The following is a 14726-nucleotide window of genomic DNA, read 5'->3' as shown; positions in this document are numbered from 1 at the left end:
TCCATTTCCACCAATGCAAATCCAAATTCACTTCACACCGCTTCCATTACGGTAAAATGGAAGCAATGTAGGGTACACACGAGACTGGTACCGGGACAACATACCGTGTCCTTACGATAAGACGTAGATTAAGCTCATGTTTGCACACACATATTTAACATTCCCGACAGCTAGACTTGCGACAACACCTAGCTATTTTGCATATCGCCTGTTTGCGAAACAATTTCGTTTTAAACGCATTTGCGAGAACTAATATGGTTTGTTAATGGGATTACGGGTTTTGGACTCCTCTTGAATGTTCAAAGTTTTTTTCTTTATTTACAGATTTTCGTTTAACCTAAATGTTTCGTTTTTTGGAACGATGTAATTCTCAAGGTTTTCAAAATTAGCAGACCCTATGGAAACGTATTTTTATTTTACTAACAGTTATTTATTATCCTTTTTTCAAGTTAAAAAATAATAATATTATTTACTTTATATACAGGGACACCATTGAGTTGTAGATATTTAAACTACAAAGATACCAATTACTTTTCTATTTTCGAACAATTAACTTAATATCAAATTAATAATAAACCTTCACGGTTTAACTGAAATTATATATACCTACAAAGCCTTTATTCAACGAAACTGTTAAAAATTCTTTAATAATATTTATTTATTACATAAATACATACATTATCCTTACAGACTATGCCAATACGATAATGTCGAGAACCATTAAATGAAGTATAATAAAGTACATGTATTAAACATATAATATACACAATATCGCTAGTGTGGATTTACTTTGCAAACACATAAATATGTCGATAGTGTATAATATATTTCATTAAAATAATTTAGCAATGATTTTGTTTAGTTGCCTTAGTAGACTAATATCGCAACATTATGAAATTTTGATTATACCTAAACCATACCTACCAACTCAAGTTATAATTTAAGTGAGCAGGTAAACATTAATTCAATTTACAATTTGTCACCTTGCCTGAATCGCGGAATGTCGCGATCGCGTGACGCCCGGAAGCCTCGCTTCGTGAGGCTTCGCTGCATAAATTACTTACAATTGATCTGAGCGTTTCAAACCACATCAAACAAATATTAAAGCGACACTAGGTGACTTTGTTTCGTATTGAATCAAATCCTTCAACTGTTCAATTGTAAAGCTAACTTTGAGTTTGACATTTGAACTCGTACGCAAATTTGTGCTGTTATACTTTGATTACATCATTACTAGCTTTTCTCTGTCGAACTAAGTCGGTAATAGCCTTCTTTTATAAATGGACTAATCACCACAAAAATGTTTTTTTTAAATTCGAATCTACTAATTTCAAAATGTTTATACAGGTTCGGGTTTAGACTAACAAAAGCATTTATATTACTATAGATATAGTTAAATTATTGTACAATATAACATGTCCATATTTTAAAGCTAAATGCAGGAACCATTTTGGTTTACAAATATAGAGTTTAACACGTCAAAAGTATCGGGTGTTTTACATTTAGCTGAGATAGAAGTCAATAAAAATTGACTATTTTTCTACATTTTTAAATTTTTACGGCTAGATACAAAACTAGTTTTTACTCCGTGATTGAAAACGTTACACTTATCAGATAGTCCTTCAAGCTCAAGTACAAATCCAGTAACAAAATTAATACAAAATTTCTACTGTAAATATATAACTGTATTGCTTAAAAGTAATCTCTTTCCTTTGTTACTTGAATTTTTATGCAACGTAAAATAAATTAATGATACATCCAACGTGTCGTGTAATTACCTCTAAGTAATTAAATAAAACGGACACGAAAATACTTTTAAGCGTTACTTTTTACCGTTGCACGTTATTTGAAAGCAAAACCATGTCATTTATATCTTAAATATATTTTTATTTTTATTTAGATTCTCGTTAGCTAAATTCAGCGCGGGTTTAAGATAGCATGTATCCCTATGGTTACACGAACAATGGGTTTACCACGAGTTCCGCGTAGCGTCGGTATACAATAATTATATCTGACATAAGCGATGTAAAAAATCAATCTTTATGCATTATTTAAAATGTTTTTTTTTAATTGCTCAAAGGTTCATATTTCTCCCTCAAATACTGTTTTGATTAATACAATCGACTTCCTTTTATTATTTTAGTATGAGAGCTAGCGGAACTTAATTCTCAATACTACATGAATTCTCGATATAATTGCTCTAAATCGAACTACTGGTACCTCTGAAACAAATGCAGTTTGGGTATATTCGTCGAAAACATTACCGAAATAAAAGTATTTCAACAATACAATGTAATACAGAGCACGTCACTATAATTAGAGGGGAATTAGGAGCAAATTATTGCTGGCGTAGACGAGGTACAATGCCCGGGTCGGACCATTCTCATTAGTGTTCGCTGAGCCCACGCTGAGCCGAGTCTAGAGCCTGCATTATTCATGCGGACAATATTGCACTGCCGCATCTATGTATTATTAAACTAGTTTTTTATGAGAAATGACGTATGCCGTTCCTGTATAAGTATATTAAAACTGTTCGGTTGGTGCTCGAATTAGAGAAGAATATACAGGCTATGTCGCGCGAAATGTATGCCCTGTTTGTCAGTTAGTTTTTGTTTTTACGTTTACTAATGAAGTGAAGAATTTAATCACACAAAGTATTATTGTAATATTAGTAAGATGCCTGTCTCTAACGAGTTATCAAACTATATAATCACCTTCCCAGAAGTTACCGAGTCAAAAGTTACTGCCACGTAAAGCTTTGAAGATTAGATTTTTAAAGATGTCTTTATAATGTGGAAGAGCTTTTAAATCATAAGTTTTAACAACACTTATAAATAATTGAACTGCTCTTATTGTTATGACATGATAATTAATATTTGGTTATTATTGTGAGGTTTTTAATAGTCATGTATCTGAATGTACCACCTTTTCAAATAAACGATTTATTATTATTTATAAATATGGGAAGGCTTTAATTAGTAATAAACTATTAATTTTGTAAGTAAACACCTTATGTTATGTATGTTTGTTTAATAGAAATGTTCTAAATAAATATGACTTTGACCTTTGAGACATTTTTACATTTGTAATTTCTATCTTATTAGTGAGAACCCTTTTAGCCTTACATATATTCATTTAATTTAATGAGTTTCATGTGAACAACACATTTCCGATGTATTCAAATTTGGAATGTGATTTTCATACAATGATCGACCCAGATCGTACCCTTTTCGGATATTTATCAACCCTTTTCACGAGAAACCATAGTTTGCATTTTGAACCCTTAAAATGTATGAGCTTGTTAAAAGGGAACAGATAACATTTTTGTTTCAATTTTATCATCACAAATATCATTCATTAATTTTATAAAATGTGCGTGCGTACAAAGTACACACTTCAGAAGTGAAACTTCTTTGTAAATTAATTATTACTAAGTCAAAAGCCCCAATAGATGATCATGTACCAGTATATGATCACTCCGTGTATTTGTATATATATTCACACTGTTTACACACAATACGTGATCTGCGTTTACTGCCCAAGACGTCATGGGACAGAATTGTCATCTAAGGTTCTAATATTTAACTACTAAATGAATACATCAACCAATAGCGTGTATTTTTTCTCGATCTCCCTTTCTCACTCTCTCTCAATCCGTCTCAACGACGTTTCATCCGTAAAGATTATACTCTCATGCGCCTAAAGAAGTTTTACTTCAAGAAACTCATAAAAACTTTGGTTTTATCCAAAGCTTAATATTTAGTCAACTTTTGTCTTTAGTAAATATTTAATGATATACACATAGATTTTATGAAAAGTTTATAGGGATTGTTTTTACTAAGCTTCTAACTTAAACGGAATCCAAGTATGGTATAACGATATGTTGTATAATGAAACTGAGTATCTCGTGATAATGTTCCTTAGTATTCAATCTCGTTGTATTACACATCTAAAAATTTACATCCAAACTTACATATTGAAGTAAAATGTAGACTCAAAGATGGATGAGGTAAGCCCATCTTATGCCCCTCGCTGAAACACACACGGCGACCAGTATAAGGCGTACCACAAATTATTACAAATTACAAATTATTTATTCTTATTATCCTATCCAATCACGATAGCAAATGACCAATAATAATAAAAATAGCCAGAATCAGATTAGGGTAAAAATCGCCTTCCCCAGGGAAGGGCGAGAACCTTGGGGCCAACAGCGAGATTCCATTTAAAAAAAACTTATTATTCTAGAATTTTCTTCTTTCTACTACGATATTTATAAACGCCAATCGATTATTAATAGCGACCACAATAAACCCAACCGCAAATTCTGATACTATATCACTGAAGCACACAAAAATCACTTTGTATCACTTAATTCACATTAAGCACGGCGATTTATACCACGAGCCAGAGGCTTGTATATATCAAAATAATGTTATTTGTAGATAAATATTAACTATATTTTATGACACAAAGAGTAAAAGTTTTCATAAATTGTGTTATTGGTTCATGAGTTGCGTGCTTGAGGCTGTTATTTGTATTGTTTTTCGAACCATCATATCGGAAAATTAAATCACCTTGATTTATTTTAAATTGTATTAATTCGAACATGTTTCAAATGAAAATAAATAATATTTGCATTTCAAATTTAATTTAATTAATGGAATATCGGTGTTTTTGGGTATAATTATATGTTATTTCGGTTCGACGATACTTTATTCCTCAAAGAATTACATTCACTTAGCGAGAAAATTAGGAGTAGGTTAGTTATGTACATCGTGTTATAAATATATTTCATAAAAAGCTATATAAAATAAAAGGGTCGCATCGATGTTAAAACATTACGTAATATGACAATTGAATTGTAAGAAGGGGCTCTTGATGTTTTGTAAATACATATTTATTCCATTCATTTATATTGAACTTTTACGATTTTTATAGATATATATACAAATATATGTGTGTGTCTGTTTCTATTATTTACCATTGAGGACCCTTAATTAATTTAATAAAACAAAAATTTATTCTTAATTATTTACCACCCAATCCAATAATCTAATTTTTTGCTATAAATTTTGAAATTCCATAGATCATGCCTTCTCTGAGCATATAAAATCTCTAATTCATGTTCGATTAATCAGTCTTTTGAAGCAAAAGATTCATCCTGGTTATAATAAGCTTAAAGCTGACCATTTGACCTGCATATTTCGATTAAAGAGATTTGTTCCTGATAGGAATGTGAGATATTATGCAGTTATTTATATAATTAATTGTAGGTGCAATGTTTTGGTCTGAATCGTGTATGCGAACCAATTCTACTTAAAGTACTTTAGGAAAAAAAAGCGATTCCCAATTCTTAAAATGCTGGCAAGTGTCTATGGGCGGTCGGTATCACTTAACATCAGATGATCCTTCTGCCAGTTATATATTTAAAAAAAAACTTGCTTCTTTGTACGAGAGCCTAGGAACAAAATGTATAAACTATTTTTAATGTGAATAGTTTGCATTTGTCTTATATAACTGTGGCATAAAGCTAACACAAAATCTACGTGAATTTACCCAAAATAGATTAGCCTACATTTAGCTTCCATAGTGTTTATAATATTAAGTTACAAATAATTTTGTTACAGAGGAATTTTACACCAAAACCAGAGGCGATACGCCGAGGCTATCAAAAGTTTTGAAAAGGCAATTTATTTTCGACCATCCATGGCTTGTAAGTGAATATTGAATTTCTACGTAATTAATTTAATTTAAGTTACTTTCGGCAGTTTTCTGCTTCGATAAATCTCGAGTAACGTTTACTATGTACACTATTAAATTTCAATTAAGCCACATTATTATATTTATATTAAAACATAAATGGGTTATATAACAGTTTATTTACGTTCATACCCTTAAGGTTGAAAAAATACTCTGTTTACTAATAAAAAAAAATCTAATATTATAATTTTCTAAATATATATACTTATACAATTCCGGTTGTTAAAAATTATAATTTAGTAACGATAACGTAAACAGTATAAAGGATAAAGGATTTCAGAGCTATTTTATATTTAGTATCACAGCTCAAGCAATTATTTAATTACTTCTATAATATAATATCTCAATTTATATACAATTTTTAATTTATTTAGTGGCCTATGTAAATCTTGGCACATCTTTGATGGCTGACGGGAGATTAGCTGAGGCAACTAGCGCACTACGGGCGGGCGCGCGCGCCGACGGAATTCGCGTGCGTGATCGCAGAGAACATGACGCAGCACGCGTCTCAGCATTAGTTCAGCTCGCTGCTTTGCATTCTCGAAGAGGGCATTGGCACAAAGCCTTATCATCATACAAGGAAGCGCTACAGATACTTCCTGTGACAAATTCACCAATTGTAGGCTGGACCCGACACGTATGTTTATATGATTATTTAAGTATCTAAATCTTTTGATATAATAAAGCGATTCCATTGTTATTTAATTTCCAGAAAGGCTGGCAAAAGTGCAGTCTATTATTATTTCTTTGTGTTACAAACTAGAGCAAAGGAACGAAGCACTTACCGTATTTCCATATTTTTATAAATGTGACATTCAACGGGCACCTTTGTAAGCCTCGCTGGATTGTCTGTCCAAAGAATAACAAGTCAAAATGTCTCCGAGTTCATATTTTTAAGCAACTAAATGTAGTCTGTCGTTTTGCAAAATGTTTTTCCTGAAAAATATTCCGGAATACCTTGAATTACCTTCATATATTTTTGTAGAATGTCCTAACAATGGCGGGGGATATTTATATACAATTGCAACAATGGGCCCAGGCTGAACACAGCGTTTTATCAGCGTTAGCTCTCGCACCTGGGCACGCGGCCACTTATTTAAGCCTAGCTCAGATTGTAGCTAGAAATGTGAGTATTTTTATGGCCTACATTATTCTTAATTTAAAAACATTTGTATTCCTATACTTAACAATACCTAATAATTTTAGACAAGTAGAAACATGGAAGCGGAGACGTGGTTTAAGAAGGCAATAACTTTAGCGCCGGATGACCCGGCGGTACGAGATCAATTTGGTAAATATCGTATCAATGCAAACTTTATTTATTTAAATTTAGGTAGCCAACAGCTTTTATACAAATTACGATAAACAGTACCTAACCTACCTAAAATACAATACTTATTAATATTGTGTGTCTTTGCTAACGTATGTTTTTATGTGTGGGTGCGTGTTTGTGACAGGGCATATAGCTATATCCATGCGTGTATTTTAGGAATGTTTCTAAGATCACAACGTCGATTACGGGAGTCGGCTGAACAGTTGGTAACAGCAGCGCGTTTATCACCGACTGATAGTACGCGAGCGGCTTCGGCAGCGCGAGCGCTACGGGACGCAAGAAAATGCCGTTCTGCTGAGCGCTGGTATGCGAGGGCAGTAGAGCTAAACCCTAATGTAAGTTAAAGATTAAGGATTTCAAAACAACCAACTCGGTGTTATTTTATCTTTTTTAATCTGGCAGGAGGCTCACCTGATGTTAAGTGATACCGCCGCCCATGGACACTCAATGCCAGAATGCTCGCGAGTGCATTGCCGGCATTAAGTAAAGTACTAGTAAAAACTGATCTGACAGAATTCATCAAAGTTTAAATTAAATTTGACGGCAATAACTCTTTAGTTATTATAATGTTTTAAATACACTGATTTAGTTCTTATAAATAAGGGGACTTATAATGTTTGTAAACATAATATGTATAGATTAAATAAATATTTATTTTTAGGTCCCAATATTTAAAGGTCTTTAAATGAGCTTAACTGAAATATCAAAGTCATGGTGAAATATACATTTTTCTTAGATAATTAACCATAAAAATATATACGTAACAGAAGGTTCCTTTTATCCTCTTACTCTGAATGTTAATTGATTAAAATTTTTAATAATAATGTACAAAGCATTTATTTCTTAAAATTCAACAATACATCGAAATACAAAAGCTCTGCGTCCCGTCGAGTTTCAGCCAATAGACATTTTCGAAACAAATAGCATATTTCGCGTACAATTCCAGGAAGCTGAGTACCACTCGAATCTTGGCGCTATTCTGCACCTGAACGGGAAGTATGTAGCGGCTGCCTCTTCATACAGGCGCGCGTTGCAGTTGCAACCTAACGACCAAGTTACGATCACAAATCTCAAGCGGGTGAGAACATTAATGAGCAATCAACGGAAGAAATAGTCAATTGCCAAATATCGTTTTTTAATCGTGTTTTAATTACATGTATAACATTTATTTTATATAGTAGGGGAGCCCAGGTTTTTACGATATTGCTCACGCACGAGTGGTGCGTAAGGACTATATATTATGCTGATACGAGACTTGTCAAATATAATGAATTATTGTAATTAAGTAATAGATGACTTTATAAGTTTTACTTACATAAACAAATATTTCGACTTAATTACTAATGACAAGATCGCTATTGTCTTGAATAATTTTATATTAAATTAATTTTATTTTAAAGGCAGAGGTAACGCGCGCAATATCCTATACAACAGATGATACTCAGTGCACTTAATGCAGAGATATTCCTAATAACATATTATAAATGTTCGATTAGGTTACGTAATTGATCTTTACTGTCAAAACTTAAACAAACTATTTTAAATGTTCAAATAAAAGTCATATGATTTAAATGAAAGAAAAACACACAAAAGTGTTCAGCATACAAAAAATATAGGTAAGCATAATATTATAATTCTTCGACATAGATGGCAACCCTCAAAAGCCCGTGAGTAAATCCAGTCATTGGGCTCCTCTACTAATAAGTAATCTGAATAGTAACAGTAATATAACGATACATTTTCAGTACTCACTAAACGTTTAATTTTGATTGAAATTTCTTAGTACCTAAATGGATCAATTATAGGAATAAATTGTATATCGTCTTACAAGCTTTTTTATTCATGGTTCAACGTTTTTCGAGTTTCTGTTCGCATAAATACGTAATCCAGCTAAAACATTTTTGTGCACATGCACTCGGCTTTTAAATTTCTTGCACTATTTTGTTGTATGAAAGAGTTTGAAACATTCATTTAGTACGGACTAATCACTCAAGTACAAATTTTGTGCTAAAGCATTCGTATCTATATAGGCATTTCGCAAAAGTCAATTAGATAGAGGCTCAAAATTATCTTGAAAACGTTTGAGTGGCTTTTTTCTTGGCTTTTCTTTTAGTCAAAGGAATTGTTATAATGGATTATAAAATATAGGATTAATTTCTTTAAACGCTTAGATATTGTTTCAAATATATTCTACTCGATACAGTAACGCACTGATATTAATGATTTTACTGAAGTCTTTTAGATTATTTCGTGAAGTCTAGTAGAAATGTCAGTGTTCATATGTAAATATATAAACGGTTAGGTTCTTTTAATAAGGGAAAACATTTCATTTGCTTCGTCTTCCATTATATTTATCAATGTTTTCGTATTATAATGTTGTTATTAAGTCATTTAAATTATATCGAGGTTATTCGCAAATTATAATTCAATGTATATGCAATTAATTCTAGTCGTACTCAATCGTCCATTAAGTTTTAGATTCTCTAATGGTTGTTCAATAATTATACATTTGAGGAAAATAACAATTCGGCAATTCAATTTAATGCTCGATTAGTACACAATTTGTTTCACACCTACTGGGTGTACTTTACTAAAATCTTTATTAAATGACTTAGATAACCGTCAAATCTTAATGAACGATTCTAAGTACGGCAGAATACGTTCTAGTCTTCTGTAAAATGCGGGTTTAGAATAAGAATAATGGCGGGAAACCGCGTCGCTAACTTTATTTTTTATAATAATTTAATTGATATTAGCCATTTAATTTAACTATCAGCATACTTATTTCCTATAATAAAACAAACATATCTATTTAATAATAACCATTCATTGTTATTTCGTGGTAAATATGTAAAAAGATGTACATAGTGTTTAAATTCCTATATTTAACGTTAGATACATCCGTTATTTGAATATAGGAATCGGTTGTCATGACATTGTCATATTAGATAATAATTTAATTCCCAAATATATTTTGTCATCTTCTCATTCACACCTGTGACAATAAATGTATATTACGCTTTGTAGGAATAGAAAAGCCAAAAAAAACTTTTTTATTTAATTTAAAAGCTTAAAGCTATTTGTTTTATTAACACAAGACTGGTGATTTTTATCATAGTTGGCCTAATTCATAATTTTTAATTCCGATATTTGTGCCGAAAATACATTAAATTGCATGCAATAGTGTTTGTTATGAACTTGTATTCAGCTAATAACTATTGGTATTACGTAGTCCAAATGTGGTCTCATGAAATTGCGTCAAACAATTTTAAATATAAAGTAACTTCCTTTATCAAGATATTCATGTAACCTCGCCAGTGACCTCACCTTACTCTCAACAAAATATGCATTATGCTCAATTTGCTTAACCGGTCTTGATGAATTGTGGAAAAATATACACTAAACATCGATACATACTAAGTACATTTTTCTTAAAAACATGATATCTCATTGTATTATTTAACTGACAATGAAATTAATTGAACGATATTATCTGTATTACTCAATTATTTAGACATTATCAAGGAATTGTAACCATTATTGTTTTTATACTAGTTATATTTATGGTGTTATGCAAGTAAAACTGCAAATTCCCAAAGTGATAATATTATATGTTGATAATTTTGTAAATAAAAGCTTCAATATTTTATTCTATGTTTTATTTACCTGCTATATTATATAAGTCAAACTACGCTTGTTTCTCTCATAATGTTGGAGATAATTAGGTTATAGAACTTCTCTACCTGACACGTAATTTGTAGTGCCTTCAAGTAGTGTAAGTGTTATAACGCGCATATATAAATTTAGTAATATATTAGTTCCTTAAAAAACACTTTAAGTTTTTACTAACGTAATAGTAACGTAGTTTATATTGGCAAGATTGTTTTATCATTATTTGGAATTCAATAATGTGAATTGTAGTTCATTATTGTATGGTTATATCATTAATGATACGTTTAAAATGTAGCAAAAAATCATACTTACATTATTAAATGATTGTAAGTTTGACTTTGTTGTTGTATGTGCACTAAATTGAAGTCCAAAATATGTTGGTTATTCCATTAATGGCGGAATTGTCTATAAAATTTTCCTTTGCCAACATTTGGACACCAAACAGGTAACAGGGTGCAAACAACTTATCAGTCATATCTACGATATGGACATACTAGCATAGGTAGACCGAAGAGTCTTCGAGAATTTTATACATTCTTAAATTGTATTGAACATTATATTTTTGTGAGTTTCTTACTTAAAAATGCACAAACCTTTTATTTTACATATTGTAAACTACGTACCGTTTGTCATCTGAGATTAGTAGAATAGGAACAAGAAGTGTTCCTCTTTCCCAGAGATTCCGCGACTACGGATGTCAACTAGGGTGGAATAATTTACCATACATTACAAGTGTGGTAACTTATTTTGTTTGATTTACACGCAAATTAGTATATCATTTTCTTTTTTATAGTATGGAATATACTATAGGCCTACGATTCACTACTTATCTATAAAAGAAATATGGTTAATGAAACAAATAAAGTTATCCATATTAACGTTTTTATGATATTTGGATATATTGAATAAACTTCCCAAGTGAGTACAGTAGGCACTATAATTTGTCCAATAAAAAGTATGAAATAGGTATAATATATTATTTTCTAAGTTATAGTTATACCTTAACGAATCTGGTTCGAGCTTGCTATTCTGCTCCTACCCACTTGGGTTACTCAGTCTCAGTGTGCGCCTGTACTATCTAGAAGACAAAAAGAGAGCAAGTCATTCCCTATCTTGACATTTATTAATTACACTCCTCAATTTATTATATCCCAGACAAAATTGTTCTTTTGCAAAACAATATTTTTTTTTGACTCGAAAACATATAATGTCTAAGAAGAATATGCATTTTGTTAGAAATTCTTTATCTCACAAATGTACCACGAATTTACTTAAAATAAAAGTGGGCAGAAAATATTAAATCAGGACTCGAAGATTGAAAGGAGTCATAAAACCGAAAGGTCTTATAAAAGCGTTCTAAGATTGGCCCGTGGGGGTTTTATTGCGTAAAGCATTAACACAACGTCTACGCGATATTTTTTGCCTCCAAAATACGTGAAGTAAATTGGAAAAGGCCATTTAGCACATACGAGATTTCATCTTGTAGGCGTCATAACTTTCATCAAATTTTTATAATTCACAAGAGAACTTAGGGAATAAAGATGTTTGACGATCATTTTACTTAATTTTATTATTATATTAGTGTCACCACTGTATGTGTACATGTATACATTATTTTTAATTTCTCTATATAATATATGCGTTTAAATATGGAGAGAGAAATATAGACGAACCGGTGAAGGGGTTTCGATCGATGCGACAGTACTAAACGTAACTAAGATAATGGGATACACTATACGACTATATAAGCTATATATTCTTCTTTTGTAATGAGTGGAAATTAAACGGACTATTATTATTATTTATTATTGGTATATATATACATTTATAAGGTATTGTATTTTTTATTAAAATCACATAATACTTTACGTACCTTAAAGGTACATAGAAAATGTCTTCCCAATGTTCTAGCTAACGTTTGAACTGACTATTAGTTGCTATCTGACATAAACTCGCATCATATATTTATATTTATTAGGAACAAAACCACGCTATATTCTATTTCATAATTTTCGTGTATTCAACTTCACTATACAAAACCAGTCTCCTTGATTGCAGAATCTCTGAATAGAGTGCATTTCCACATCATTAACATCCTAGACATGACAACTTAAAACCTCGCACTATTTACCCGCAATTAAATCAATTCGGAGTGACTCGTGCGACTCTAATTTGCACATTGTTTGTGGAAATTCAAAAGAATTCGTTAGTTTACAGAAAGCAACAAGTTCGAGACGAAAGTCGCGATTTGCATTCAAAAGAAGCATAGCGTTGAGGCTTGGCCGAAAGCCGTGTCACAGTTCATTAATATTAATCGTCGCGGGCAAACCAGCTACCGTTTTCTATTCATGCATAATTTGAGTTTTGCGTCCCTTGGACATTTTAATTGCTGTCTTGTATCTTACTTTGAGACACTAGCAATTACTTTTAGCACATAACGATGGCTATGTTAATGAGAAGTTTTAGTGTTGTTGCAGAACTTCGGTCTTGATTAGTGGAACCGAGGAATATTATATATTAATGGTATAACACGAAACCAACTTATACACATATTTTTCGGACACCAGTTACCTACTTTGTTCTTTTAGTTTTATAGTATAACATGTACCAAGAGACTTGTAGGTCTTAGCAAGAACATTTGTAGACGTCACTTCTGCGATATAAGCTTCTACCAAATCTCTATAAACGTTTCGTAGCTTCGACGCACTGTAAGTTGAAAACACGTACACAGACTTGCAAACATAATCAAAAACAATAAAGGAAACCAGGAACGAGTAATATTGGAGCATGGGCATGCCAAACCCTTATCATCACAAAACGTGACTCCAAGCTACGTATTCCTTTGAGATAAGCGAGCGATTGACATGTTAGATCGAAAAGGTTGTATTACTCTTTGTGTAATAACTATTCAGGCACGTTTTAATGCACAAAAATGTAGATTTTATTAGTCACAGTCAAAATATTAAATTTTAACTGTACAGATAAAAATATTTAATTCAAATTTACAGTAACCCTAACCCACCCTAACAAGGGCTTAGAACGGACGAGAAGAATTGCTACCCTTCGGCACTTAATTAAATTGCCAACTGGATTATTTCAGGGAGATGCATGACATGGAGTGAATAATAATAAAAGCGTTTTAATGATGTATTATTTTATATTTGATATACCGTTGACGCCACGACTTTTAGTAAATTTGTTTTTTCAATCACATACAAGAAACAGAATTAGTCAGAAAAGGAATATGTTATAGACGTTCAATTAGATATCGGCGAAAATCAATGACAAGAATTAGACTTTAATACAGACCTTTGTTCGTAATCGATCTTATTGATACTGATTAGAACTAACTGCTTTATGGATAGAAAGACTCTTGAAAAAGGATCAAAAGTAGTTTTTTTATTCAGATACGTTGCTATTTCAATCTTCTTTTAGGTATCAGTGTGAACTTTTAGCGCAAAGGCCTCCAAATCCCGCCATTCCTCTCTGCATTGTGCCACTCTCTGCCACGTACCTGTTGTTCAGTGATTTTGGTCTGTCCACCTTCTAAATTGTCTTCCCGTTCTTCGTTTGATGCAACTTGGGCAACAGTTAAGTTTTTTTTGCTTCACTTTTCGGTTCTTCTTGCCATGCCCACTTCCACGTAAGTATATTCGTTTTTTAATAGATCTAAATTGTAAAATATATGTTTGATAATTTTTATTTCCTCAACTATATATTACAGCCAGTAAAATAAATTTACATTTATACTTTGCTACTGTCATTTAATGTTCATTATTTATCGTATCTATATATTCCAGCGGTCACATAGTTGGCATGAATTAACACACTTATATAACAAAATCCCTGTAAACAATTTAAACCTCGGACCCAAAATGTGTAATCATGCATGAAAAACCACGTGATTGGTACCAATTTATTTTGTCCAATCAAATAAGCTAAAAATGTAATATTGACA

The 14726-nt window shown here is 31.7% G+C and overlaps 1 protein-coding gene across 2 annotated transcripts in view; it reads left to right on the top strand.

Moving 5' to 3' along the window:
- LOC123708849 (protein O-mannosyl-transferase TMTC1-like) overlaps nucleotides 1-10602 on the top strand; it is an 89950-nt gene extending 79348 nt beyond the window's left edge. For both annotated transcript variants that reach the window (XM_045659783.1, XM_045659784.1), the window contains exons 6-11: nucleotides 5631-5716; nucleotides 6138-6400; nucleotides 6749-6889; nucleotides 6970-7054; nucleotides 7253-7431; nucleotides 8043-10602. In XM_045659783.1, coding sequence (XP_045515739.1) covers nucleotides 5631-5716; nucleotides 6138-6400; nucleotides 6749-6889; nucleotides 6970-7054; nucleotides 7253-7431; nucleotides 8043-8210 — 922 coding nt within the window. In that variant the 3' untranslated portion in view covers nucleotides 8211-10602. The remainder of the gene's footprint in view (nucleotides 1-5630; nucleotides 5717-6137; nucleotides 6401-6748; nucleotides 6890-6969; nucleotides 7055-7252; nucleotides 7432-8042) is intronic.
- The last annotated feature ends 4124 nt before the right edge of the window (nucleotides 10603-14726 follow it).

This window comes from Pieris brassicae, chromosome 4, assembly GCF_905147105.1.
Source record: "Pieris brassicae chromosome 4, ilPieBrab1.1, whole genome shotgun sequence".
Classification (NCBI taxonomy): Eukaryota; Metazoa; Arthropoda; class Insecta; order Lepidoptera; family Pieridae; genus Pieris; species Pieris brassicae.
The sequence above is the reverse complement of the archived record's forward strand: the minus strand, read 5'-3'. Positions and strand labels throughout refer to the sequence as shown.